General features: G+C 40.7%; 3 protein-coding genes and 1 long non-coding RNA gene across 4 annotated transcripts; 1 reads left to right on the plus strand and 3 right to left on the minus strand.

Annotated features, from left to right (window-relative positions):
- Window positions 1–205: 205 nt before the first annotated feature.
- Window positions 206–613, minus strand: LOC147510931 (uncharacterized). The gene has a single exon (XM_086598292.1). The coding sequence runs from the start codon at window positions 611–613 to the stop codon at window positions 206–208; it is 408 nt and encodes a 135-aa protein (XP_086454418.1).
- A 9,688-nt stretch (window positions 614–10,301) lies between these two features.
- LOC147510932 (uncharacterized) lies at window positions 10,302–11,239 on the minus strand. The gene is made up of 2 exons (XM_086598294.1): window positions 11,072–11,239; window positions 10,302–10,751 (listed from the first exon to the last, which is right to left on the minus strand). Exons 1-2 carry the CDS (start codon window positions 11,237–11,239, stop codon window positions 10,302–10,304), a joined length of 618 nt encoding a protein of 205 aa, XP_086454420.1.
- Window positions 11,240–13,386: 2,147 nt separating this feature from the next.
- LOC147510933 (uncharacterized) lies at window positions 13,387–13,833 on the minus strand. The gene has a single exon (XM_086598295.1). The coding sequence runs from the start codon at window positions 13,831–13,833 to the stop codon at window positions 13,387–13,389; it is 447 nt and encodes a 148-aa protein (XP_086454421.1).
- A 4,832-nt stretch (window positions 13,834–18,665) lies between these two features.
- LOC147510934 (uncharacterized) lies at window positions 18,666–21,315 on the plus strand. The gene is made up of 5 exons (XR_015216902.1): window positions 18,666–19,264; window positions 19,352–20,735; window positions 20,870–20,974; window positions 21,075–21,155; window positions 21,240–21,315. It is a non-coding gene; the product is annotated as an uncharacterized LOC147510934 (long non-coding RNA).
- Window positions 21,316–25,171: the final 3,856 nt, after the last annotated feature.

A 25,171-nucleotide genomic window follows, 5' to 3' on the forward strand; every position in this document is an offset into this window, starting at 1 on the left:
TTTATTATTATTGGAAAAAGTTAGAGGTTAAGCCGTTAAGGGTACCTCAACCTTTATAGATCATGGTCTCAAATACAAAGTACCTTTACAGTCCATTTCCACTATTGTAGCAAGCTTTTGGTCTAGAGGAGGACTATAAATTACAAAATTGTCAACTTGTGACTTACATACCCCAGCCAGGTAATCCGCCACCTGGTTACATTCCCTAAAGACATGATCCATCCATTCTGAATACATCAAACATACTACAAGTCCTAGCGATAGCAACAACTACATTTAAGCAATACCATGGTGGTTGCTCAGATCCTCTCATGATGCAAACCACTCGTAAGGAATCAGATCGTGCATATAGCCTCCTGATGCCAAGTTCTACTGCGAGCCTCAACCCTTCAGCCATTGCTTTTAATTCCTGAAACAGGATTGAGTTGTGTTTTGAGCTCCCACAGTATGCCATAATCATATCCCCATGATTTGTTCTTATAGAGCCAACATATCCATTAGAAAAGGAAGTCACTAAACCATCTATATTCAACACACAAATAACATCTTGTTCCTTTTTCCATCGACACCATCTATAAACTCTTGTGAGAAATTCCACATCAATATCTAACATTTCAGTAATACGTTTTGCTTCAGAGGAGTCATTGGGTCTTTTCCAAGACTTGTTGTAAGTACAACTTCATAGAATTGAGGAGGTTAGAACTAACCTCTTCATGTCTTTTACTCCCATTCTTTTTTAGTCTATAATTTCTCTCAGTCCATATGGCGTGTACTGTAGCACATATCAAAGCTTTCCAAATCTCATATTTAACTAAGCTGGTTCTATATTGCCTGAAGATATAGTACCACTCGGTGTGAGAGTCCTGAACACCTCATTCCATCCCCATAGCTTTCTTTATGGCCATCCATACTTGTTTAGAGAACACACAGTCGAAAAACAAGTGTTTTGAATTTTCTGAGGATAAGTTGCGAAGACAACACTTGGAATCATGTAGAACTTTTTTCTGGATAAGCCTATCCTGAGTGGGTATGCAATTCGAGAACAGTTGCCACATGGTGAAGGAGTGTTTTGGGATAGAAAACTTTCCCCACAACACTCTCTACCATTTAACTTTAGGCCTCACTTGTCTACGGATAGAGTATGCTGATTTTACTGTGAACAGACTAGACAGACTTAAAGTCCAAACTACTTTGTCTTTTTCCAACTCAGTGAAAATTTCAGTTTGGAGGATGTACTTCTTGATGTTGCTATCTGGCATTGAAACTATACAGTCTACCCATATTCCACTACTTATATTATCTGTGAGACTTTAGCATCAGGTGCCAAGTCGAAGGATGACCTAGCCGAAGGAATCAAGAACAAATGCTTACTAATGTACCAAGGGTCATGCCAAAAGAAAGTATCGGCACCATTAGAAATGATATATCTAACAAATTTCCTAGCAATGCTTCTGTGTCTCAGGATGCTTCTCCATACCCAAGAAATATCATTGGGAATCTTCATAGTCCAGAACATCTGCCCCTGATGTGATATTCCCAAGTCCACCTTACCCATAGAGATTCATCATTATTTGCAATCATAAAAATAAGTCCACAGTAAGAGGCTATATTCCATGTCCTTGGGTCAACAATGCCTAGTCCACCTTGATCTTTTGCAAGTCTGAGAACCTCATGATTGTTATGGTGCATTTTCTTTTTCATACCTTGTCTTGACCAAAGAAATTTGTTACAGATTTTTGCTACTTTATCAAGAACAGTTTTTGGAAGCACAAAAGTTCTTGACTAGTAGCCTTGAAAAGAAGAAAGGACATATTTTATAATCTCCAGTCTACCAGCTCTCTCGAGAGTTCTATTATTCTAATTAGAAATTTTGCCTGTGAGCTTCAACAAGTGGAAGACATTCTTTAATTCCAAGTTTACTAGAATTAAGTGGTAAACCCAGATATGCAACTGGGGGATGTATAACCTCAAAACCGAGAACTGCCGCCAACTCATAAGCTTCATCTTCACTGAGACTACCTGCAAGAAGAGTAGTCTTTGTATTGCTAAAGCTAAGACCAGTTAGAGAGGAGAAGGAAGATAGTGCTTCCTTGTTGGCCACTATAAACTCCATTTCCCCCTTACAGAAGAGGAGAACATCATTATCTGCAAAGCATAAGTGAGAGATGCCCAACTTCTTACATTTAGAATGAGCAGCAATGGCTTTGGAAGAAAGAGCTCCTTTTAAAAGACCAGTGAGAATTTCCATAACCATAACAAAATGGTAAGGAGATAGCGGGTCGCCTTGTCTAAAGCCCCTTTTACCTTCAAAATAACCTTCAAAGTTTCCATTAACAAGGACGGAGAACTGGGGAGAATAATAACACATATAGATCCAAGCAATGAATTTTCCTGGGATTCTAAACCTCCGAAGAATAAGCAAAAGAGACTACCAAGAAACCGAATCATATGCCTTCTTTATATCCAGCTTAATAGCACATCTTTTTTAACCTCTCTTTCTAGTATAGCCTCTGATCAACTCATGAGCAAGCAACAAGTTATCTTTTATATCTCTTCCTGGGACAAAGGCTGACTGAGACCAAGAAATAATGGAGGAAATGCAGTTCTTTAACCTGTTGGTTAGCACTTTTGCAATACATTTATACATAATATTATAACAAGCAATAGGTCGAAACTCATCTACCCTGGATGGAGAAATACACTTAGGAATCAGACTAAGCAAGGTAGAGTTAGTGCCTTTGTGGATATTGAAAGTATTAAAAGAAAATTTAATAACTTGAGTGAAGTCATTACCCACTATGTCCCATGATTTTTTGAAGAATTTGGCATTAAAGCCATCTAGTCCAGGACTCTTGCCATCTGCTATGGAAAACAAAGCTTCCCTTATTTCCAAGTATGAGATATCAGCTTCAAGAGCTTGCATACTAGAAACATCAATAATCGTGACATCAATAGTCTCCAGAACTTGACTACTACAAACTGCATCTGATTCAGTACCAAGTAAGGATTTGTAGTAGCCTACAAAAGCTGCAGCCACCAGATCCTGCCCTTCTCTTTCGTTACCATCCAACTTGTTGCAACAAGTTGGTTTATGGTTTAGTGTCTAGAAGTTTAGAGTTTAGGCTTAGGGCCTAGTTTACAGGGGGTTAAGGGTTAATGTCTTAAGGTTTAGGGTTTAGGCTCAGGGCCTAGTTTGTAAGGGTTTAGGGACGTTTAGGCTTAGTGTCTAGTTTATAAGAATTTTGGGTTTAGTGTCCAGACGTGTAGGGTTTATGCTTAGGGTCTAGTGTCAAATGCCTCTACAATATGGGAGGCGTAACAATTTTTAAGTTTTTACACCATATGCATTTTAAAATGTAAAGTATGTTATTATAAGTGAATTCTTGACTATTTACTTTAAGATGTTGAGTTCAAATAACTTAATTACCAAGTTAAAATGCATTAAATCAAGTGCATTTTAATATTTATAAAATTTTAAGAGATTATGGAGGAGGAAATCTCTTTATTTCCAGTAGTTGCAAATAAATAAAGAGGGTATTCTTGTCCATTACTTCCAAAAATGGGTTGATATGTGTCGAATTCTAGTTTTGGTCAAATTTGGATGTAAAAACTAAAAATATTATAGGGAGAACTCTCCAAGACTGATCAGGGGAGAAAGTAACTCGTAAGGACACTTTTTTTTTTAATCACTCGCAAGGACTGGGTAGATGAAAGCTCAAGTATACCCTTGAGTATACCTTTAAATTAAAAAATGGCTGACCAAGATAGATGAAATATGAACAATCATTGTTCATACTATATATAAATAATATTTTCAGATTAGGGGTTCAACCAATATTTCATCGACCCATTTTTAATTTATATATAGTATGAACAATCATTTGAACAATCCTTTTCAATACCTTATGAACAATCACTGTTCATATGAACAATCATTGTTCCTACCTATTTGGGGTTTGAACAATCACTTTTCGTATGAACATTCATTGTTCATACATATTTGGGGTATGAACAATCACTGTTCATACATCAAGATAATATATGATCAGTAAGAATACCTATTAGAGTATGATTGATTGTTCATACCTATTGTTCATACTTTAACATGAGCTATGAACACTCATTGTTCATACCTAGTTATTTGGGGTATGAACAATTAATGTTCATACCTCAATATCATGTATGAATAGTAAAAACCCCTATTGGAGTATGAACAATCAACTGTTCATACCTCAACGTAATGTATGATCAATAAGAACATTTATTGGAGTATGAACAATCATTGTTCATACCTCAATATGAGCTATGAACACTCATTGTATTGTTCATATCTATTTGGGGTATAAATAATCAATGTTCATACATCAATGTTCATACCTCAATATTATGTATGATCACTAAGAACACATATTGGAGTATGAACAATCATTGTTCATATCTATTTGGGGTATGAACAATTATTGTTCATATCTCAACATGAGCTATGAACACTGTAGCACCGAACAAACATGTAATATGACTAGATTACCCTAAGGTAAAATTTTGAGTCATTACAGGTTTTCAGCTAGTTACTCCTCCCTAGTACTTAGGGCTGCCTCTTATTGCCTCATGGCTCAATACAAAGGACTGTCTTCCACTGATAGAAGGAATTACTCTCAAAATGTCAAATTAGAATAATAGGTCCTCAACTTATGCTGGAAGGTTGCAGCTTAGTCCATCCTTTTCATATCTACTAGGCAAAGACTTTTATCCTTCCAGTTGGTGTTCTTGATAAGGTGGCAAAGATATGCAACATATTTTTATAGGCTGGTGCTACTATGTGATAAACACCGAAAACTGTAATAGAAAACCCCGTAGAGACATATCATTTCGGTTAATTATGTGTTTAATAATCATGAAATAATTGTATTTTCGTGTTTTTACAGGTTTTCGCACTCAACGTAAAAATAATGACAAAACCAGTATTTAAGCATGGAATAGTGTGTATGCATGAAGTATTTTGATTTAGCCCACGTAAAACTCAATGAAGCCTGACTAAAGCCTGGGGACTCAAATAGGACATTTCCAGGTCAGAACACGATTAACGTGCCGACAAACATCAAACTTCCAACGCTTATAACTTCTGAACCTGGACTCCAAATTTGGCAAGTGAACCATCAGAAGAATCAGTGAAAGGAGCTCTATCCCATGCTAGATTTTTCAGAAAGTTAACTTCTGAACCCGCCACTGGTCAAAGTATGTGGGCCCACTATGCGAGCCCACAAAAATTGGGTTCTCCATTATTGATCAAGTCAAGCTCTCATAATTTGTGCCCAAGTCAAGCTTGATAATTGATGATTGAAGACTTTTGTGCACACCATTAATTGATTTTTGTCTAGATTAGGAAATGGATATGGTAAAATTAATTGGTGTGGTTGATTCACGTGGGTGGAAAGAAATAAAGCACTTTCTTAATATGCTTAGGAGAGTGGGAGTAATAGGGAGTTAGCTTGGCACTTTACTCCATATCTAGTTTTTGCATTTTACTCCATTTGGAGCTTTTACTTTTTCCTTCCAAGTTTCCATTTTTAAGTTTTCCAGTTTGTAAATTTGAACTTTGTAATAGCTTTCAAATCTCAATAGCTAAATAAAATCTTTTCTTATAAGTGTAAATTAGAACTCTCTCGTCTCTATCTCTACTCTTATAAATCTTATTAGATTTTCTATTTAGGACCATGACCTCCCTGGTAGAGGGTTAATGATGCTCATGTGAAGATCAGGCTCCATTTTAGGAGGCATAAATCCTTGCTTAGGTACATAGGGTTTACACTACACCAGATTTGCTTAATAACAACACCTTGTTAGGACTGTGTTGACCGTCCTCAATTTAGGACTGAAAGAAACGTCCTATATGGCCTAAGCCCGTCGTATATTGGTATAAAGGTAAAATAAAGGATGAGGTTTAGTGTAGTGTATCCACAATGGTAGTGGTAGTGCTGGAATTTTCAAGAACTCATCGCGGAGTAGTTTTTCATTCTCGTGCTCATTATACCCAATTAGAAACCCTAGTGGAAATAGAAGAGATAAAAAAAAGGTGACTTCTAAGTTCTAACAAGCCGTGAGTTTTGTCATTGAATCAAGAGCTCTACTTTGAAATTGTAAGCTCTCCCCAAACCATAATATTTAGTCAATGCTTTAAAGCTTCAAGTTTGAGTTTTTTCGTCCAATATTTGTTTGTTAAACTGAAAGGGTAAAGTTCTTTTGCCAGAGTTCACTCAAATCAAATTTCCTTCTCCAAATCGAGGTAAATTTCTTCTTTTTTCATTCTTCTTGTTTTATTATTATTATGGATTCAATGGGGTGGGGTTTACTGAATCGTCAAAAAGTTAAGAAAAAAAAAAGAAAACCAAAATTAATAACTTAACAAAAAATAGAACCGTCAACGTACTTTCCAAAACAATTAAAAATGGAAGTTCCCCTCGCACCCTCACTTCCTAGTTCATCTTACAGTCTTCACTTTAATTGGGGTTGATTGACACGTGTTTCGCCCCTAAATACAGTTAAGACTAAAGTTTACTATTTCTCAAACACTATTACACTCCTAACGCTATTCCTCTCTCTCTTTGGGTCGCCTCCCTCTTTCTTCGGTCTCCTCTCTTGGAACAATGAATCCCTCCTTTCTTTCTCTCTCCACTTCTTTTCCTTTATATCTTTCCCTCTCTCAATCCTATCCTTCCACCTGTCCATCATCTCGCGGTCTTCTTCTTTCCACTTGTAGGGTTTCTATACCGCGACAGATGTCCCATCTCAATCCTGTGAACCGCGGCTATGTATCTTATGCAGACCTGGGTGCCGTCGTCCGCTGATTTCTAGGGTCCCCTTATCCTACCACCACAGATGCCCCCTCTCGAGTCAGTGATTATTACACGATCGGGGGGTCGAGAGTTCGGCGGGTTCCATTATCTAGTCACGGCCTTCCACCACCCTTGTACCGCTAGATTCACGCGCCCCCCACGTGCTTGTAGCCTGCGTCCCTTCGATTCTCGTGTATCCATGCGTCATCCCCTGGCTGGCTCTTTTTGGTGTCTCCTCAATTTGAGCTCCTAGATTACGCTTCTACCCTTCCCTCTTATAAAAGCCCACTCGATTCTCTTTCTTTTTCATTTAGTTTCTCACTCTCCTCTAGATTTTTTCTCACCACCACTCACCCCTCTCCTCCTTTTGTCTACTCCAATCAAGCGTGTGGTTGTGCTTTGTGAGTTTCTTCTGCCCAAGCTCTTGTACCAGCTGCTCTTCCCCCTTCCTCAGGTTGGTCTTCTTCTCCCATTATTTCCCTTTACTTGTTGTTTTGTGCATTTCTCCTTTGAACTAAAGATTTCCCCATCTCCAAACTGTCGTGACGATGTGTATTCTTCTTTAACTCCTTTCTTCAATGTTGGATTCCAGATCCGACGCCTCTTCCTCCTCCCCTTCCCGTGGTGTTGCCCCTCCCCCTCCCCTAGATCCGACTGAGGCTCCATCCACTTCCGGGCAACCCTTTGCCATTCCGCCACCTCCCCCATGCAGCCATAGACCTAACCTAGAAGCTGTTAAGGCAGCTTATGGTATACCTATTGATGTCATTTTAGAGCATGTGCTTGACCTAACTTACTTTCCTCACTTAGTTCCTTACAAATCGGGGTGTCTCGTGGCCACGGTAGGGCAGATTGTTGTCGGCCTCCGCTTACCCCTCACCCATCTTGACGTCAAGGTGTGTAACCATTTTAACATCCCCCCTTGCCAAGGCATTGGCAATTTCTGGAGGGTTATGTATGCCGTGAACCATTACAACAAATCTAGAATCCCTAAGATAACGGTTCGCGACATGACTGCCCACTTTTACATCAAAAAGAGCACAAAGGATGTCAGCGTGGGCTACCATTCCTTCCCTGTGGTGAATACCCCTTTTATTTATCTTTCAATGCATATGTTCCTTGGTTCCTTATCTAATCTTACACTTCTTTTCTACAGGTTGGTGACCGGACTCGAAGTCACGACCCTACGACCACATCTCCTCCACAATTTTCCAGAAGCTCCGCGATCTTGGACCCTCTCAGTCTGCGGTTCTTGGAATTGATCCTACCACTGCCACTCCACTACTGTCGGACCCCCAATTTAAGGTTATTGGAGGGTATAGTTCCCCCTTTTTTCATCCCCCTCCCCCCAAGGAGAGAAAGTCGCGGAACTCCCCGCCTCCTCGAAAAAGACACCACCCCAAGAAATCTCCACACTGCCTAGTACCTATCCGCCGTCCCCCACCTCCCTCTAACAACTCCCTTTCTCATTCTGCAGCCCGTCCCTCTTACCAATCCCTGACCACTTGGGAAGATCAATACCTATCCCCTCATTCTCCCTCTGCAACTTCCCCCCACTCCGATATAGGTGCTAACAAGCGCAAGCTCTTTAACAGTGACTCGGATGAGGATGTCGTCACCAAAGTGGCCCCCTCCACGGTCGCCCGCTCGTCTCCTGGCTCGGCCTCTAAGCGACCGCGGACTTCTGTGTCTGATGAGACTCCAGCCAATCTGTCTACTTCCCTGCCTGCTAACCCCCCCCCCCCCCCCTCACCCAGAACAGCGGCCTGGGAAGGAGGTGGCTCCCTGATCGGGCAAAGGGGCTGCTGACCCTATCCCTGCTTTCTGCCCTGCTTTCAAGGTCTAAAATCGTACCATCAACATCAACAACTCGGCCTTGGACAACCCTGCAGTGGCTTCCTCCCTGTTCTATGGGTCCCACCTCCCCAAAGATATGGTGTATGCTGAAGGGGGCTCCTTTGATAGTCACCGAACTTCGTTCTACACTGGCTGGGAGAAGGTACCCTTTCCCTCGCACTATGTATCTCCCCTCTTCTTTTCCAAGTAACCTGACTCTTGTTCTCTCTCTCAGATGAGCTTGGACGTCTCCTACATGATCCGCAGCCTCTTTGGCGCAAGGTCCAGAATTGAACAGCTGGATAAAGAAGTCGCCCATCTTGAACAGCAGAATAGTGCCGTGGAACTAGATAAGCTCAAAGCCCATGACGAGCTCAAGACTGCTAAGGCCTCCCACCTTGCTTACATGGATAAGGTTAATGACCACTTGAGTCATCAACGCGAAACCCTCTTATCGCAGCACAATGCAGCCATCGTATCTCTCTCCCAGAAGCACCAGGACGATACAGCGGCCTTCCTCAAACAACATGAATCTGACATGGATGCGCTCCAGGATCAATTCCGGGCCCAAGCTGACAAGAGGGTGGCCAAGAAGGTCAAGGAGGAGCATGACAAGCTTATCAAAGAAGGCCGCCTCCTTCCTGAAGCACCTGTCGCTGCCCCTGTGTCTGAGGTCACTGTGGTGCCCATGGAACCCGCTTCCGAGGTAGCTGAGGTAACTGACTTGGTCGTTGGGGCCATTGACGCGGCTGCGGATGCAATAATTGAGGAGGCCGCTGATGCAGTGATTCGTGAGAATGTTTAAGTGCCCCTTGTGTTGGGAGTAGTTTTGTTATGCCCTTTCTTGGTTTCATTTGTTACTGTTTTTGCCACACTGATTATGCTACATTTTGTTTTAATTCCCCTCCTAATGTTGAGGAGGACTGAATGTGATGGTTGTGTTATCTATGCTTTATCTGTTTATGGGCTCAATTAGCAGTGAAACTCATGTTTATATTTTTGCCTCTCCTACTGGGAGCAACTCGATTTGCCTTCCCTCTCTTGACTCGGTGATTTGGTTGCCCCTGCATATGCCGGGGCACCACTCCTTCTTTTAACTCCGGTCGGACCCCTTGTCCGCGGCAGGTGGAAACCCCTTCGCCTCCACTTGCCTATGACCTCATATCTGCCATGGGGCAACTCATTTTGCCCCAGCTCGTATGGGACTTCATACCCAGCATGGGGCAACTCATTTTTCCCCAGTTGAGCTCGGACCTCACGTCCGTGAAGGGCTCCTCCCCTCCATTTCTTTCACTCTTAAGGACAAGCAAAGTTCATGTAACCTTATCCATCCCAAAAGTGCTATGGTTTTATATATATACAAATATCTCATGCAGCTGACAGCTTCTCCCATTACATTCATTCATGAAACTTTTTCAACAACCTTACGTTCCACGGTCTCTCCACCATTTTCCCTTCCAAGGTTTGTAACCTGTAGGTGCCTGTCCCTCCCACGTTAACCACAGTATAAGGTCCCTCCCAAGTTGGACCCAATTTCCCCTCGCTCATTTTCTTTGTGCTGGGGGTCACTCAGCGGAGCACCCGATCTCCTACCTTGAATCTCCTCAGTCTCACCCTCTTGTTGTACTGCCTTTAAAGGCGACGATGATACTCTTCCAGTCGAATGCGCGCGGTATCTCTCCTCTCTTCAGCCAAATTCATGTCCCTAGACAGGATTTCCCAGTTTGATCCATCCTCGACAGCTCGAGTTCGAGTGGTCACCGCCACCATTTCTGATGGTATCACAGCCTCTACGCCATATGCCAACGAAAAGGGAGTCTCCTTGGTAGTGGTCCGCGGTGTAGTCCGATTGGCCCACAACACATGGTTTAATTTGTCGGCCCACGACCCCTTCTTGTCTTCCAGTTTCCTCTTGAGATTGTTAAGTATGGTTTTGTTGGAAGACTCAGCCTGTCCATTACCCTTGGGGTTGTAAGTGGCCGAGAACCCCTGCTTAACATGATAGGCTTGCAAAAACTTCTTCACTTTCGATCCCGTGAACTGGGTTCCATTGTCCGCGATAATAGCATAGGGCAGCCCAAACTGACATATAATGTTCTCCCATAAGAATTTGACCACTTGTACCTCCTTCTTCACCGCAGCGGCACGGCCTCAATCCACTTTGTAAAGTAGTCGGTTGCGGCCAACATGAATCTCCTCTTACCTCTGGCCATGGGCAGCGGTCCTACTATATCGAGGGCCCACATCGCGAACGGCCATGGACTTGACACATTGTGCAGCGGCTCTGCTAGGGCAAATATCAGTTGAGAAAATCTCTGACATTTCTCACATTTTTTGGCAAACTCCACAGCATCTCTTTTCATGTGGGGCCAGAAGTATCCTTGCGTTAACAACCGGTGTACCGTTGTCCTACCCACTGAATGGCTCCCACAATCTCCCCCGTGTAGCTCCCTGAGCACCTCTTGCACTAGCCTCGTCCCAAACATTTCAATAAAGGTCCATTGAAATTCCTTCTGTACAATTCCCCTCCTATCAGGGTGTACCTCCGGGATGCCTGTTCCAGTCTTCATTTCTCTCTTGGGTCCATCACCTCACACCCTAACAAAAACTGCTTGAAGGGCTCCATCCAACCTTCGTCCTCCCCCGCGGTATTCAATATCTCCAAAGACTCCTTGGTACTCGGTCTATCCAATTTCCTCACTTCGATGGTCCTCTCCTCGGATCCTGGCATGGTTGTGGCCACATAGGCCAAAGCATCTGCGTGGCAATTCTCCCCACGATTCAAATGAACAAATCGGATCTGTGTGAATTTTGCCGCCCAACTGCATAAGATTCCGAAATACTTTGCCATTCTGGGGCATCTTTCCGTGAACCCTCCATTTGCTTGGCATACCACAAAATTTGAGTCGGAGTAAACGGTAAGTTCCTTCACACCTAAGCTCTCAGCCATCCTCATGCCCGCAATCACTACCTCATATTCTGCCTCATTATTTGACGTTGTGAATCCCAACTTCATTGTCTGTTCGAGTCTATTGTTATCTGGCATAACCAGCACCACGCCTATTCTGTTGCCTGCATCTGTTGTTGAGCCATCCGCAAATACTCTCCAACCATTCCTCTCATCCTATGGGTTCAGGCGATCCAGTTCCTCTTCTTGCTCAGGCTCCAAAACCATCTCCTCCCCCCATGTAGGATCCTCCTCCGGGAACTCTGCCAAAAACTCTGCCACGACCTGAGCTTTCTCTGTCGTTCTAATATGATATTGGATCTCATATGAACTCAACATCACGGCCTATTTCAGCATTCTTCCTGACTTCTCCGCCCTCAGAGCTTGTTTAAGGGGCAAATTTGTCACCACGATCACTGCGTGGGCTTCGAAATACGGCTTCAGCTTCAGGGCTGAGAATATCAAGGCAAAAGCATATTTCTCCACTCGGCTGTATCTAGTCTCCGCATCTAACAAAGTCTTACTTTGGAAACACACTGGTTTTTCCACTTTATCCACAACGCGAACGAGGACCGAGCTGATTACATAATCTGTGACCCCCAGATACAAATATAGCTTCTCTCCTAATTCGGGCCGCAACAATAGAGGTGCTTCCCCCAGATACCTTTTTAACTCCTGAAATGCTCCTTCACATTCCGCTGTCCATGAGAAATTTGTGGTGTTCCTCAGTAGCCTATACAGCGGCCTACATTTGTTGAATAATTTTGAAATGAATATATTAAGGGCCGCGACTCTTCCAGCCAACCGCTGCACCTCTTTCACCGTCTGCGGCCATGGCATCTCCACCAATGACCTTATCTGTTCGGGGTTTGCCTCTATTCCCCGCTGTGTCACTATATACCCCAAAAATTTTCCCGTGGTGACTCCGAATGTGCACTTCTCTGGGTTGCGTTTCAAACTGTGGGCTCGTAGTATCCTGAATGTTTCCCTCAACCTCTCTAGATGCTCTACCTCTGACATGTTTTTCTCCACCATATCGTCTACGTATATCTCAATGCTCTTTCGAATTTTACTTTCGAACATTTTCTCCCCCAACCGTTGGAAAGTGGCTCCTGCATTCTTTAACCCGAATGGCATCCTTGTATAGCAGTAAGTACCCCCTTCCACTATGAAGGATGTCTTTTCCTGATCAGGTCCATACATTACAACGTGGTTATATCCCATGGATCCATCCATAAATGAGAACATTTTGAACCCCGCCATCCTGTCCACCGACTCATCTACTCGCGGCATAGGATAATTGTCCTTGGGACACTCCAAGTTTACGTCCGTGAAGTCGACACACATTCACACCTTGCCATTTTTCTTTGGGACCGCGACAATATTGGACAGCCAGTCTGTGAACTCCACCTCCCTTATGATCCCCGCTCCATTCAGCCTAGCAACCTCCTCCCGGATTCCTTCCGCATACTTAGGTCTCACTCCCCTCATCTTCTGTCTCACTGGTTTCGTATCCTCCCTCATATGTAGTCGGTGACATGCGAACTCAGGGTCCAACCCGGTGATCTCCTCTATCCCCCATGTGAACACATCTCTATTCTCCGACAAACACTACACCAACTTACTTTTCCATTCCTCCATCAGATTAGACCCAACCAATGTAAACTTCTCTTCTTCACCCTCTCCCAAATTTACTACTTCCAGTTCATCCAAAGTCTTTGGGCCCACCGCGGCTTCTGCCGCCCCTTCCACTACCCCGCACTGTAATTGCTATGTTTGCCTTTTCCTGGGGTTCGCTGGTTCGTCTCCAGGGCTGCGGACCATCCTTTCAACTGTGTCCTGATGACTGTTCTTCGATGCCACCTGATCGCCGTGGACCTCATACATTCCTGTTGGGGTGGGGTATCGAATAACTTGATAATAGGTCGAAGGCACCGCCTTCATTTCGTGTATCCATCTCCTCCCCAGGATTGCGCTGTATTGGAAGTTGGAATTGACCACCATAAATCTTGAGAACACCGTCACGGACCCTATTGTCATCGGTAATAAAAGTTCTCCCATAGACTCCGTGACGCTCCCATTAAACCCATACAAGCTGGACTGCGGCGGCCTTAGTTGCTTCTGATCAATCCTCATCTCCTCCAACGCTCCCCTAAACAGCAAGTCCACTGCGCTGCCACAATCAATTAGTACCCTTTTGACCATGTAATTACCCATCGCCACTATAATGACCAATGCATCTTCATGTGGGGTATCGACGGCTTGGAGGTCTGCCCTAGAGAATGTAATCTTGTCTTCCCCGCTCATTGACTCTGCTGCAGATCATTTGTCCTCCGGCGACTTCGTTGACCCTCTTGAATACTCATTGTTCTCCTTATCTTATCTCTGTGGGCATTGTGACTCAGAACTTCTCCACTGAAAATAACATTTATGGTTCCCAATATTCTCCCTAGAGCTGGCCCTGGCTCCCCATTTGGGGGTTCTGCTATAAATTCCCTCATCATTCCCTTCTCTATCAACCTCTGGACCAACCACTTCAATGCATAACAATCATTGGTTTCATGATTGCGTACCTGGTGATACTCACAGTACGGCTTATTTGGAATCTCGGCAAGGACGGTTCGCGGACCCTCGTACCCTTGCACATTTTTTATCAACGGCAGTATCTCACTCAACGGCCTTTTTAAAGGTGTGTGTTCCAGCTCGCGGTATGGCATTCTCTTCCTTTATTCTCTTCGCGCTACTTCTCTACTCTTTTCCGGGCGCGATGAATGTCTGCAGTACTGCTCGCTACCTTTATCCCCTGCCTCTATAATTGCGGTGTCCCGCCTTTCTCTACCGATGACACTGCCTTGGCTCCCCTCTTAGAATCCTTCTGTATGGTGTCCTCATATCTAATATACTTCTCTACCCGCAGATATAACTCGTGCAAGGTCGCAATCTCATTCTTCGCAACGGACTGATGGACCCCCGTTCCGGGTCGCAGACCTCTTTCGAACACTATCACTGCCGTCCTTTCATCCAAATTCTCCACCTTTAATGTCTCAGCCTTGAATCGGCACAGATACTCCCTGACAGATACTCCCTGACAGACTCCGCGGACCTTTGTCTAACATTAAACAAGGCCGCGATGTCCACCACCCGCCTCTTCTGATGTATAAAGTGATCTACAAACGCCTGTTCCAACTTTTGGAAATTAGTTATGCTCTTCGAAGGCAACCGATAATACCAGTCTGAAGCTCCCCCCTTCAGGCTGGCCGGGAACATCATACACCGCAGCCCATCATACCTCGCCTCTTGCCAAAGAGGCATCTGCTACCTGAAGTGATGAATGTGATCTGCTGAGTCTCCTATTCCATTGTATCTCTCGAACCTTGGTTGATTGAAACATTTTGGTACCTTCGAAGTCCATATCGCATCCGCCAGCGGGTTGCGATTCAGCCACGCCACCACCTGACTAGCCGCGCCCATTTGAGTCTTTGTATGCTGAAGATTTGCCTCCCGATCGTTGTTTATCATTTCCTGGACTTGCTCCATTGTTAACCCGGTCACTAGGTTCTCCACCAGAGTTGGTCCTGGTCCCTCCTTGTCCTCCGCTTTCTCACTCTCTGACTCCTCACTTATCTCTTCCCCGATCTCTTTCTTCACCCTTTCTCTTTCTCTTCTCAACTCCTCGTTCTCCTCCCTCAGCCTCTCAATCTCCTCTCGCATCAGCCGTGTTTCTTCCGCTGCCCGTTCCTCCTCTCGCTCTTCCCCTTCCTCCATCGCTGCCTCCGGCATCTGCTCTTGAACCCTCACCTTCCTTGGTCTACCCGCTGCCTTCTTTGGTGCCATTTGTATACTCTCATCCCCACAGACGGCGCCAAATGTTTCACCCCCAAATACAATTAAGACTAAAGTTCACTATTTCTCAAACACTATTACACTCCTAACACTATCCCTCTCTCTCTCTTTAGGTCGCCTCCCTCTTTCTTCTGTCTCCTCTCTTGGAACAATGAATCCCTCCTTTCTTTCTCTCTCCACTTCTTTTCCTTTATATTTTTCTCTCTCTCAATCCTAGCCTTCCACCTGTCCATCATCTCGCGGTCTTCTTCTTTCCACGTGTAGGGTTTCCGTACCACGATAGATGTCCCATCTCGATCCTATGAACCACGGCTATGTATCTTACGCAGACCTGGGTGCCGCCACCGCTAATTTCCAGGGCCCCCTTATCCTACCACCACAACATGCGCTTAAACTAGTTCCAAAAGGGATTTTAGTTTCAGTTCGATTCATACTACAAGCTAGGTTTTTATTGAGATCGAAAAGTAAGTTTTTTTAGTGTATTTCTACTTTGTTCTTCTCTTTAATTGTTTGTATATAAATATATTTGTTGATGCATATCTTTTTGCCATGGGAAATTTTGTATACTGGTAAATTCATTCTATTCTACGTATTGTTTTTATTGTTGTGTGGATTTTTTTTGCATTTTTATATATTGGAAAAAAGAAAGAGTTACTGATGGTTTGTTTCCTCATGACATGGATGTTCACTATTATTTGATATATAGAGTAGTTATGAATAGGCTTTAAGCCTTTAATCTTTTATACTAATATATATCTTCTTTTTCTTATATGATATTAGTCATCTTAGTTAATTTTTCTGTGAAAATATCCTGTTATGTCTTGATTCTTCTATTGAGTGAATTTTTTAAAAGATACTGCAATATAGTGGATGCGGTAGTTGAAGATGGGGGGTGAACCGTTGGGTTTCAGAAAAGAAACAGGAACACTGTAGTCATGTAGCACAGGGTTTCTGGGTTGAAAGTGTTGTATGTGAGTTTGTAGTGGTGCCCTAGGCTTAGGTCGTGTACCTTCGGGGCGGGGGAGGGGGGGGGGTGTTATATTCTTTCTCAGGCTCTGGCTTCTTCCCTATGATGTGGTCTATTGCCTGGTTACTTAAGTTGTATAAATGGAAGTCCTTAAGTTGTAGGCTTATTTGATGTTGTGCTCAGTTTTCATTTATTGCTAGTGTGACAAGGATGCTTACTGTAGCAGCTCATCATGCTTCTTAGAGAGTCGGATTTTTTTATTTGGTCAAAGCGTTCTTCTTGTGTAACTGTTGTTGTCATTAAATTTATTGACTTACTGAATCTTTGCAACTACTTGTATATTATCAAGGTGTTTGCTTAGTCTAATTGTTGATTATTGAAGTTTTTATGTTATCAAGTTTGGGGTGGGGATTTAAAAGTAGTTTTATGACAAGTAACAAGATTTCTCAAGCTCTTAATTAATGTTCTTTTGTTTAGGGTCGGGGAAGTAAAAAAAGAATCTATTTCCAATGAATAAGTGTTATCTAGTCCATGTTTTTTATATCATCTTCATTGATCAAGTCAATCATTTCTGTTTTACATAATATGGGTTTGGAGTTATTGTGTGCTGATTTTGTGTTCAATTGGGGTTCTATTTCATTGACAATTGGAACTATTTATTTGTTTCTTGTATTTTCGTGCTTTTGCTTTTTGAACAAGGACTTGACTTTGGTTCAAGAAAATCAGGTGATTCTATATCACTTGGTACTAGAACTCTCTTGTATGTTGCTTTACATTCGAATGGCGATGGCACTTGCCCAAATGAAGAGCATCGCGAGGAAGTGGTAAGAATGTTAATAAGTGGTTTATTTTTTTAGTCAAAATAGTATCTTCTAACTAGTATACAAGTTGTTATCTATTTAATAGGAAATCGTGTGTGAATGATTCAATAGTCTAGTGTCTTTAATCATCTAATTCATGGTTATCCTTCCCTATAGAATTTCATTTTATAGCATTTAAGTTCCTGAAGACTTTTAAATCTATATATGTGTCTTCTATCCCCAGCTTAAAGATTAGAGATTACACAAGGCATGCATGAATGTTGGTCTAATTATTTTAACATTTGCTACAATTCGTTGATCTTTAAACTATACTAATATGTATAATGCATCTTTTTCGTTGCTACAATTCTGATTAGTTGTTTCTGTTGTTTAGCAGCCTGTTTCGTTGATATTAGTTGTCTTCCTCAGGTGATAAAATATTATGCATGTTATAGGATAAAGGCACATAGCTGAATTGACCAACCCCTTCCAGTTTATAGCTCTTAATTTTTCATGGTTTTCCAATTCTTCAAAGTCAACTAGAAAAGATGGTACTTCAAAGATCGTATTACGAATTGATGATGATCACGATATACGTGTAGTATATAGCTCTTAATTAATGTTCTTTTGTTTGGGGTCGGGGAAGTAAAAAAAGAATCTATTTCCAATGAATAAGTGTTATCTAGTCCATGTTTTTTATATCATCTTCATTGATCAAGTCAATCATTTCTGTTTTACATAATATGGGTTTGGAGTTATTGTGTGCTGATTTTGTGTTCAATTGGGGTTCTATTTCATTGACAATTGGAACTATTTATTTGTTTCTTGTATTTTTCGTGCTTGTGCTTTTTGAACAAGGACTTGACTTTGGTTCAAGAAAATTAGGTGATTCTATATCACTTGGTACTAGAACTCTCTTGTATGTTGCTTTACATTCGAATGGCGATGGCATTTGCCCAACTGAAGAGCATCGCGAGGAAGTGGTAAGAATGATAATAAGTGGTTTATTTTTTTAGTCAAAATAGTATCTTCTAACTAGTATACAAGTTGTTATCTATTTAATAGGAAATCGTGTGTGAATGATTCAATAGTCTAGTGTCTTTAATCATCTAATTCATGGTTATCCTTCCCTATAGAATTTCATTTTATAGCATTTAAGTTCCTGAAGACTTTTAGATCTATATATGTGTCTTCTATCCCCAGCTTAAAGATTAGAGATTACACAAGGCATGCATGAATGTTGGTCTAATTATTTTAACATTTGCTACAATTCGTTGATCTTTAAACTATACTAATATGTATAATGCATCTTTTTCGTTGCTACAATTCTGATTAGTTGTTTCTGTTGTTTAGCAGCTTGTTTCGTTGATATTAGTTGTCTTCCTTAGGTGATAAAATATTATGCATGTTATAAGATAAAGGCACATAGCTAAATTGACCAACCCCTTCCAGTTTATAGCTCTTAATTTTTTCATCGTTTTCCAATTCTTCAAAGTCAACTAGAAAAGATGGTACTTCAAAGATCGTATTACGAATTGATGATGATCACGATATACATGTAGTATATAGCTCAGATTGGTTATTATTCAAATTTCATCGTTTAACTTGACACAAAATCCATAATTAAAAGATGGTTTGTGACTTCGAATGAACCTTTCAGCCCTTTCTCGATGGAGGAAAGAAATGATGCTTATTTCCTCCATATATGTATATGTTTAACATTTTACTGGTTTCGCCTAACATCTCCAGATCACTGTGCTTTATCCAAAAGTTATTGTGCTCAAGATCAAGAAGATTTAGTGGTGGGGAGTCATTAATACTTGAAGACGATTACGATGGTTCAAATGTTATTAAAGCAGTCAAGTCAGGTATAATTACACCCAAGTCCAAGAGAACTGGTGGTATTGCTGTTAAATGTGGTATGACTGCACTTTGGGATAAATGGGGTGCTCGAATTCCCATTACGGTTCTTTGGGTCGACGATAATATCGTTACCCAGACTAAAACTCTTGATAAAGAAGTCACCACTACGTTACAGGTAGATTGTTTACTTTCTTGTTTCTTGTTACTTGTTACTTGTTACGTTAGATTGTTTACTTACGTTTATGGTTATGGTGTTTGTTAGATTGGTTGCGGACAGAAGAAGGAGAAGCATTTGACCAAACCTGAAGTTGGGCATTTTAGATATCAAGGTGTTCCTATGAAGAGGAAACTCAGAGAGTTTCCAGTCACTGAGGATGCACTTCTTCCTGTTGGTACGCCTATTAATGTTTGCCATTTTGTTCCTAGTCAATATGTTGGTGTTACGGGAATTTCAAAAGGGAAAGGTTTTCAGGTAAACAAACAATTTCTTTCCATTCAACTTAGGTAAACATGTATGCTAAATACATATAGTAAAGAAATTAAAAACAGTAAATATCTCTGGCATTATCTTTTGGCTTCGAGTACTTGATGGTCCTGCAAGATGAGCAAAATGTTAGTAGGGCCAAGTGCATACCAGATTAGTGATGGCCCTTGCCCCTCTGTCAATCAATTCAGATTTGAACACAGAAACAGAATATTATTCTCAAGCAAGAAGGGGCAGACATAGTAGATTGTATGCTCTTAACTTGTAGGAATCTTTCTCCTTAGGGACCCCCATACAGTCCTCCTATTCTGATATATAAGGATCACCTCTGAATCAGAAGTTATCTCCATTCCGTCTAGTGTGATCTGGATTCAAATTAGAGCCAAGGCTTCTATTTTCGAAGGGAATATGCTTGAAGGGACAACTGATCGAAAACCCTTACAGGCGGAGACCTTCTAAAGTCTAAACTGAATAACTGATAAGGAAGTGATGATTTAGATACAAACCAGTTGTAGAGCTGGCTTGAGCAGTTCCAAGAATAATTAAGTAAACAATTGAATAAGGCATTTGCCATTAACCATGTGGAGTAGTTACCTTCTTGTCCACTCCGCCTATCAAATTACTACTTCTGATGTGTTCCATTTCTGCCACAGGTTCCTTGGGTCATGGGCAGATACACTCCCAGGGGTCTTATAAATTATTTGGATATGAATTTCCACTGTCTCGTACTGCCACCTTGCATAAACTCCCACCATATAAACCAAATATACAAAAAACTAGGAACTTCCCTGAAGTTTTCACTCTGGCAACTATATCATCTTGCTATGGAAGCTTTAGTTGTTTCTGTATATAACATTGGATGACCCGTGGCCGTGAGGGGCTTGTAGTTATGCTTTGGTTATTGAAACACCTTGCCTCTTGTCTTGGTTTGCTTAAAATATCTAGGAGATTTATGTATATAAAGTGACACTCATTTCTTTTCTTTGTGGAGGACACTGTATAATAAATTTTCCAGTAGTGTGAAGTGAAGCAGTCCTCTCATATTAATTGTCTTACTTTTTACTACTTGTTGTTTACTTCTCATTATTCTGCTACCAGTTTCGACAGGTTTCAGGTTTGGCTTGCATAGATGCTAAGTTGTTGATCCATGTGTTCTAATTAAGTAAGACAATTTAATCTAATCTTCCCCTGTCATATAATTAAGTCTAAGTGATACAATGGAAAATATGATTTTGTTTCTTGTTTCATTTCATTTGGGGGTCTCACTTGTTAACATCCTATTATGGTGTCATGTAGGTTGCCTAATAGAAATGATGTGGGATAATGCTTCTTCTGCTTAATAAGAAGAATGGGAGGGCGGAGATTTGGATGAGGCATTACCACTTTACATTGCTACCCTAGGTAAGGATCGGATTTGTGGATTGAATCCATTTGTGTGACACTAGTACACATTCTTGTTTTTTACATTTTTTTTTTGCCTCTACTTGGGCTGCTCGTTCAGTCTCTAGAAGACTCTCAAGGTTGCTTGTTCTACTTTCTAAACGTCATGAAAGGCTAGGCGACTCACCAAAACAATTGAAAGGTGATGAAGATAGGAATTTTGAAGTAATACACTTTGTTTTTCATTATGAGGGTTCTTCATCTCGCATCATTTTTCGTTTTGCAGGCATATTTAAGGCTTCATTACCTTCATCAATTTTTCCCAGTTCACTCTTTTTTTTCTCTCGAAGGCGAAGCTGAGGTGATGATACTTGACATGACATTAATTACAATGGGACATTAATCGTCGTCTCCAATCATATCATCTGTTGTCTATTGGGGAATTAATTATTTATCTCTTGGGTATTTGTTAATTTCTTTCAAAATTTTTGTTTTAGGATTTTGCAAGAGGATTCCAAACTTTGGGGTTTGTTTGCAGACTGCAAGGTATGAAATTTCTCCTTATTCAAGTTAATCTTGTTGTTGTTGAGCTTGATATACACAAAAGGAAGCATTTTAGTTTGATTTTTTTGCAATCCTTTGATCCCCCATGTTATTAGATATCCCCTCAAGTTAATTTTGCTGATGCTTAGAGTTTATGTAGATAATAATATGATTACATCTACTACGTGTGTGCAAGAGTGCAGAGACCACAAGAAATCATCAACACTCATTTTCATGCAAAGTATAGCATACTATTGTGTACATTGTTAAAAAACTCGATGTTTGATTATAAAGCTAAAAAAAACTTGTAAACTTTAGAAAATATCAATGTATTATTTATCATTTTTTTATGCAATATTTTAGTATGTTACCATTTTATGTCGTTCAAATGGTAATTATGTGTGAATTTAGCTGAGTATTCAGGAAAAACTAGATTCTACAGGGGGAAAAAATTATTTCAATAAAATAACTACAAAAAAGGGACAATCAAAAGTGTCCAGAATTGATTTTCACAAATTGCAAATGCGACGGAAAAGAATGTCTTAAAATTTAAAACTAAAATAAGACACAATTTGCGACACAATTTAGGGTCTCAAGTTTGAAAATTGGCTGGCAAAATTAAAAAGAGATTTACGATGGTTTTCTGAGTCGCAAAACAGACGATAGCAATAACAGTCTTTACCCTGTCGTATTTCTAATTCATGTTAAGACATTCATCACCATCGTTAGTATTAACGACAGAGCAATTTGCAACGATCTGTGAGACAACATATTCCATCGTAAATCCCAATTTAGGATGGATTTAACCGCCATTTTCGGCCATTTCTGGTGTAGTGTTATTTTACATCCTGTCACAAAATGACAGTGATCGACCAAGTTTGGAGGCTGGTACTCTAGACAAAGTTGCATGCGCGACCCATGTGACACAGGGTCTAGTCGTGTGTGCGACCCTTTAGTAACATCAGACTTTGAAAATTGAACGACTAGTGTAGAATAAAACCAGGAATTGAAATGGTATTTCAAAGATGAAATATCATTTCAATATAATTTCTCATGCTAGTAGGATGAACTTAGAGATAGGTTAATCTTGCTAGGGATCGACACTCGAATCCATTTCAGGGTTGTCTATGAACCAAAGACGGATTAGAGTCAGCAGTGATGAAGTCTTCTAATATATGGAGCTAATTTTGCATGAGTAGATTTAACTCTCCACCCCTCTTTCTCTCTATCTCTCTTGAATTAAAGTAATTTAGTAATAATTAATCTTTTAGTAACTTGAAATCCAAGTAACTCAACAAAATAATTTAAACCACCAATTAAAATCCTTTCCACACGTTCCTTAAAGAGTAGGTTCCAATGAACTAAATCCAAGTGTTCTGGTCTTTGGGTTTGGGATGATTCTCTTGCTCATATTATATTACAACGTACACGTGAGCGAGGTATCTTGAACAAGTTGTATTTTGAGTGTGTATGAGACCAAAATCCTACATATACAATAGTGCAAGCATCACTATGCAAGCTAAGATGCATAAAGCTAGTCATGCAACACTGAGACTTCACAAAAAGGAACTTGGATTGAGTATTATTAACCCAAGGGCGTAAAACAGAGCTACATACTATCGTCTAGTGTTTAAAGTGGTGAGTAAAGATGATACATATGGATAAAATGGACATGGGAGTATCACATAAGGAGGAAGCACATTTGTAATATGAAGATTCCACCAAATTGCTCATGGGTTTGGAGATGCATTCTTAAGCATAGAAAGACAACCAAAAAATATATCAAGTGTCTGATTGCTAATGGGGTAGATACAAGTCTATGGCATGATGACCCTTGGCTTCCATCCTAGATGGTGAACTTAAGTCGAACATCTTGCAAACTATCATCAATGCCAATCTTCATAAAGATTTGGTAGTGTTGACTCCAACAACAAACAATGGGAAATTTTCTATTAAGTCTGCATACATTGCTTTAAAGAAGATGAAGAACAAGGTGGCTTGGTACAAAGGTATGGGGGAAGTACACTGTGCCGCCTAAGCACTCTTTCATCACTTGGTAGCATTTTGTGGGGTGCCTAGCTACTCAAGACAGGTTGATTCACAGGATATCCTCACACATTCAATTCAAGGTGTGGCTTCTATGATGCTCACTTTGAGAAATCTAAACGCCTCTATCTTTTCTAATTGTGTTTACAGTTAACGAGTATTAACCCCCCACTAGATGGGAAATTAGGGTCTCCCCACAATACATAAAAAAAAACACGGTCAACCCAATTTGACTTTTTTTTGTGTGTATTTGGGGGGGAGACCCTAATTTCCCATCTAGTGGGGGAGAAATCCTAATTGGATCATCTAGTGGGGGGTAATACTCGTTCACCCTTGTGTTTACTCTCAAAAGGTTTGGGCAAAGGTGAAGCTTAAACAGGGTTTGGGCGATGTAGTGCATGAATCGACTCTTGAATCATATTCTATTATACGGTTTACTAGATCAAAGTCTGTTGCTAGCGAGATCGTCAGAACTTTGGCTTGTCCGACAGTTTATGGGATTTGGAATGAACGAAATTGTAGGAGGTTTAAAAACAAATCCCATACTGCTGCTATGGTTTATAGAGACATCGTTGTTGATAGATGAGAATTTATCTTTAGAGAGTGATTAAAGAAATTGATGAATCACCTGACACTAGGAATATGATGGCTTCGCTTGGTATTATTGAACTCTTGCTAAAGTAGAAAAATACCATTACAATTCAAGGACAATATACAAAACCCCCAGTCGACACTTTAAAGATTAACGTTGATGGTTCAGTAATTGCAGATGATACTAGCTATGGTGGAGTGTTGAGGGACCATGAGGGAGCCCCATTGATCATATATATGGGAAATAAACACTAATCTCAAATATGTTTTTATACAAGAACTTAAAGGTATATGGGCTAGATTACTCATAGCTCTTTACATGTATTGTAAAAAGATCATGGTAGAATCTGATTCTATGTGGGCAGTTCAAGTGATCAACATGAAGGGGAACTATCCTTGGTGCTGCTTGGACCAGCCTGGTACTATCTATCAGGATACGAATGATGAACTTTGAGTCTATTATAGTATCCCATGTATATAGGGAGAGGAATTAATAAGGTAGTTGACTCACTGCTAAGTGTACTGGAATGGATATTATAAATCCATGTGTGAGATTAGGTACCTCTTATAGCCTTCCTCCTTTGGTGTATGAGCTAAATGTAATAGGGAAGGAAGATGCTAGAGGAATGGTGTATCAAAGAGTTTGATTTTTAGTTAATACAGGTTGGGATCAACCTAACCCCTAACTTGTACAAAAAAAAATGTCACTCTAGGCATTAACTAGAAATTGGGCGGCCAAGTCATAGTTTAAGGGTTTGACTAAAAGAAATTGTACCGAAGTCAAATTTTCAATCATAATTGGACCAAGACCTAATATCATGTCACCATTATAAGTAGGACCAAACCCTAAATCTCCATTTCTTTGCAATTTCTTGTACTTTCTATCTTAGAATTCTTATTGACTATTTGATTATATCATTTTGCATTAGAATGAATACCAGTACACAATAATACTACTCGCTCATATATATATGAAGAGACATAGAGAGTCTAACTTAAGTACTATTCTTCAGCTAGTTATAAAACAATAAAATTTAT

The sequence above is a fragment of the Coptis chinensis genome, chromosome 3 (genome assembly GCF_015680905.1).
Source record: "Coptis chinensis isolate HL-2020 chromosome 3, ASM1568090v1, whole genome shotgun sequence".
Classification (NCBI taxonomy): Eukaryota; Viridiplantae; Streptophyta; class Magnoliopsida; order Ranunculales; family Ranunculaceae; genus Coptis; species Coptis chinensis.

What these genes read in the sequence shown, in the direction of transcription:
- LOC147510931 (XM_086598292.1), bottom strand. Translation starts at nt 613, where the DNA reads ATGTTAGATATTGATGTGGAATTTCTCACAAGAGTTTATAGATGGTGT.
- LOC147510932 (XM_086598294.1), bottom strand. Translation starts at nt 11,239, where the DNA reads ATGAAGACTGGAACAGGCATCCCGGAGGTACACCCTGATAGGAGGGGA. An exon ending in ATTCAGTGGGTAGGACAACG is followed by an intron (nt 10,752 to 11,071) that starts GTACACCGGTTG and finishes ATTATATGTCAG; the next exon opens with TTTGGGCTGCCCTATGCTAT.
- LOC147510933 (XM_086598295.1), bottom strand. Translation starts at nt 13,833, where the DNA reads ATGGGTAATTACATGGTCAAAAGGGTACTAATTGATTGTGGCAGCGCA.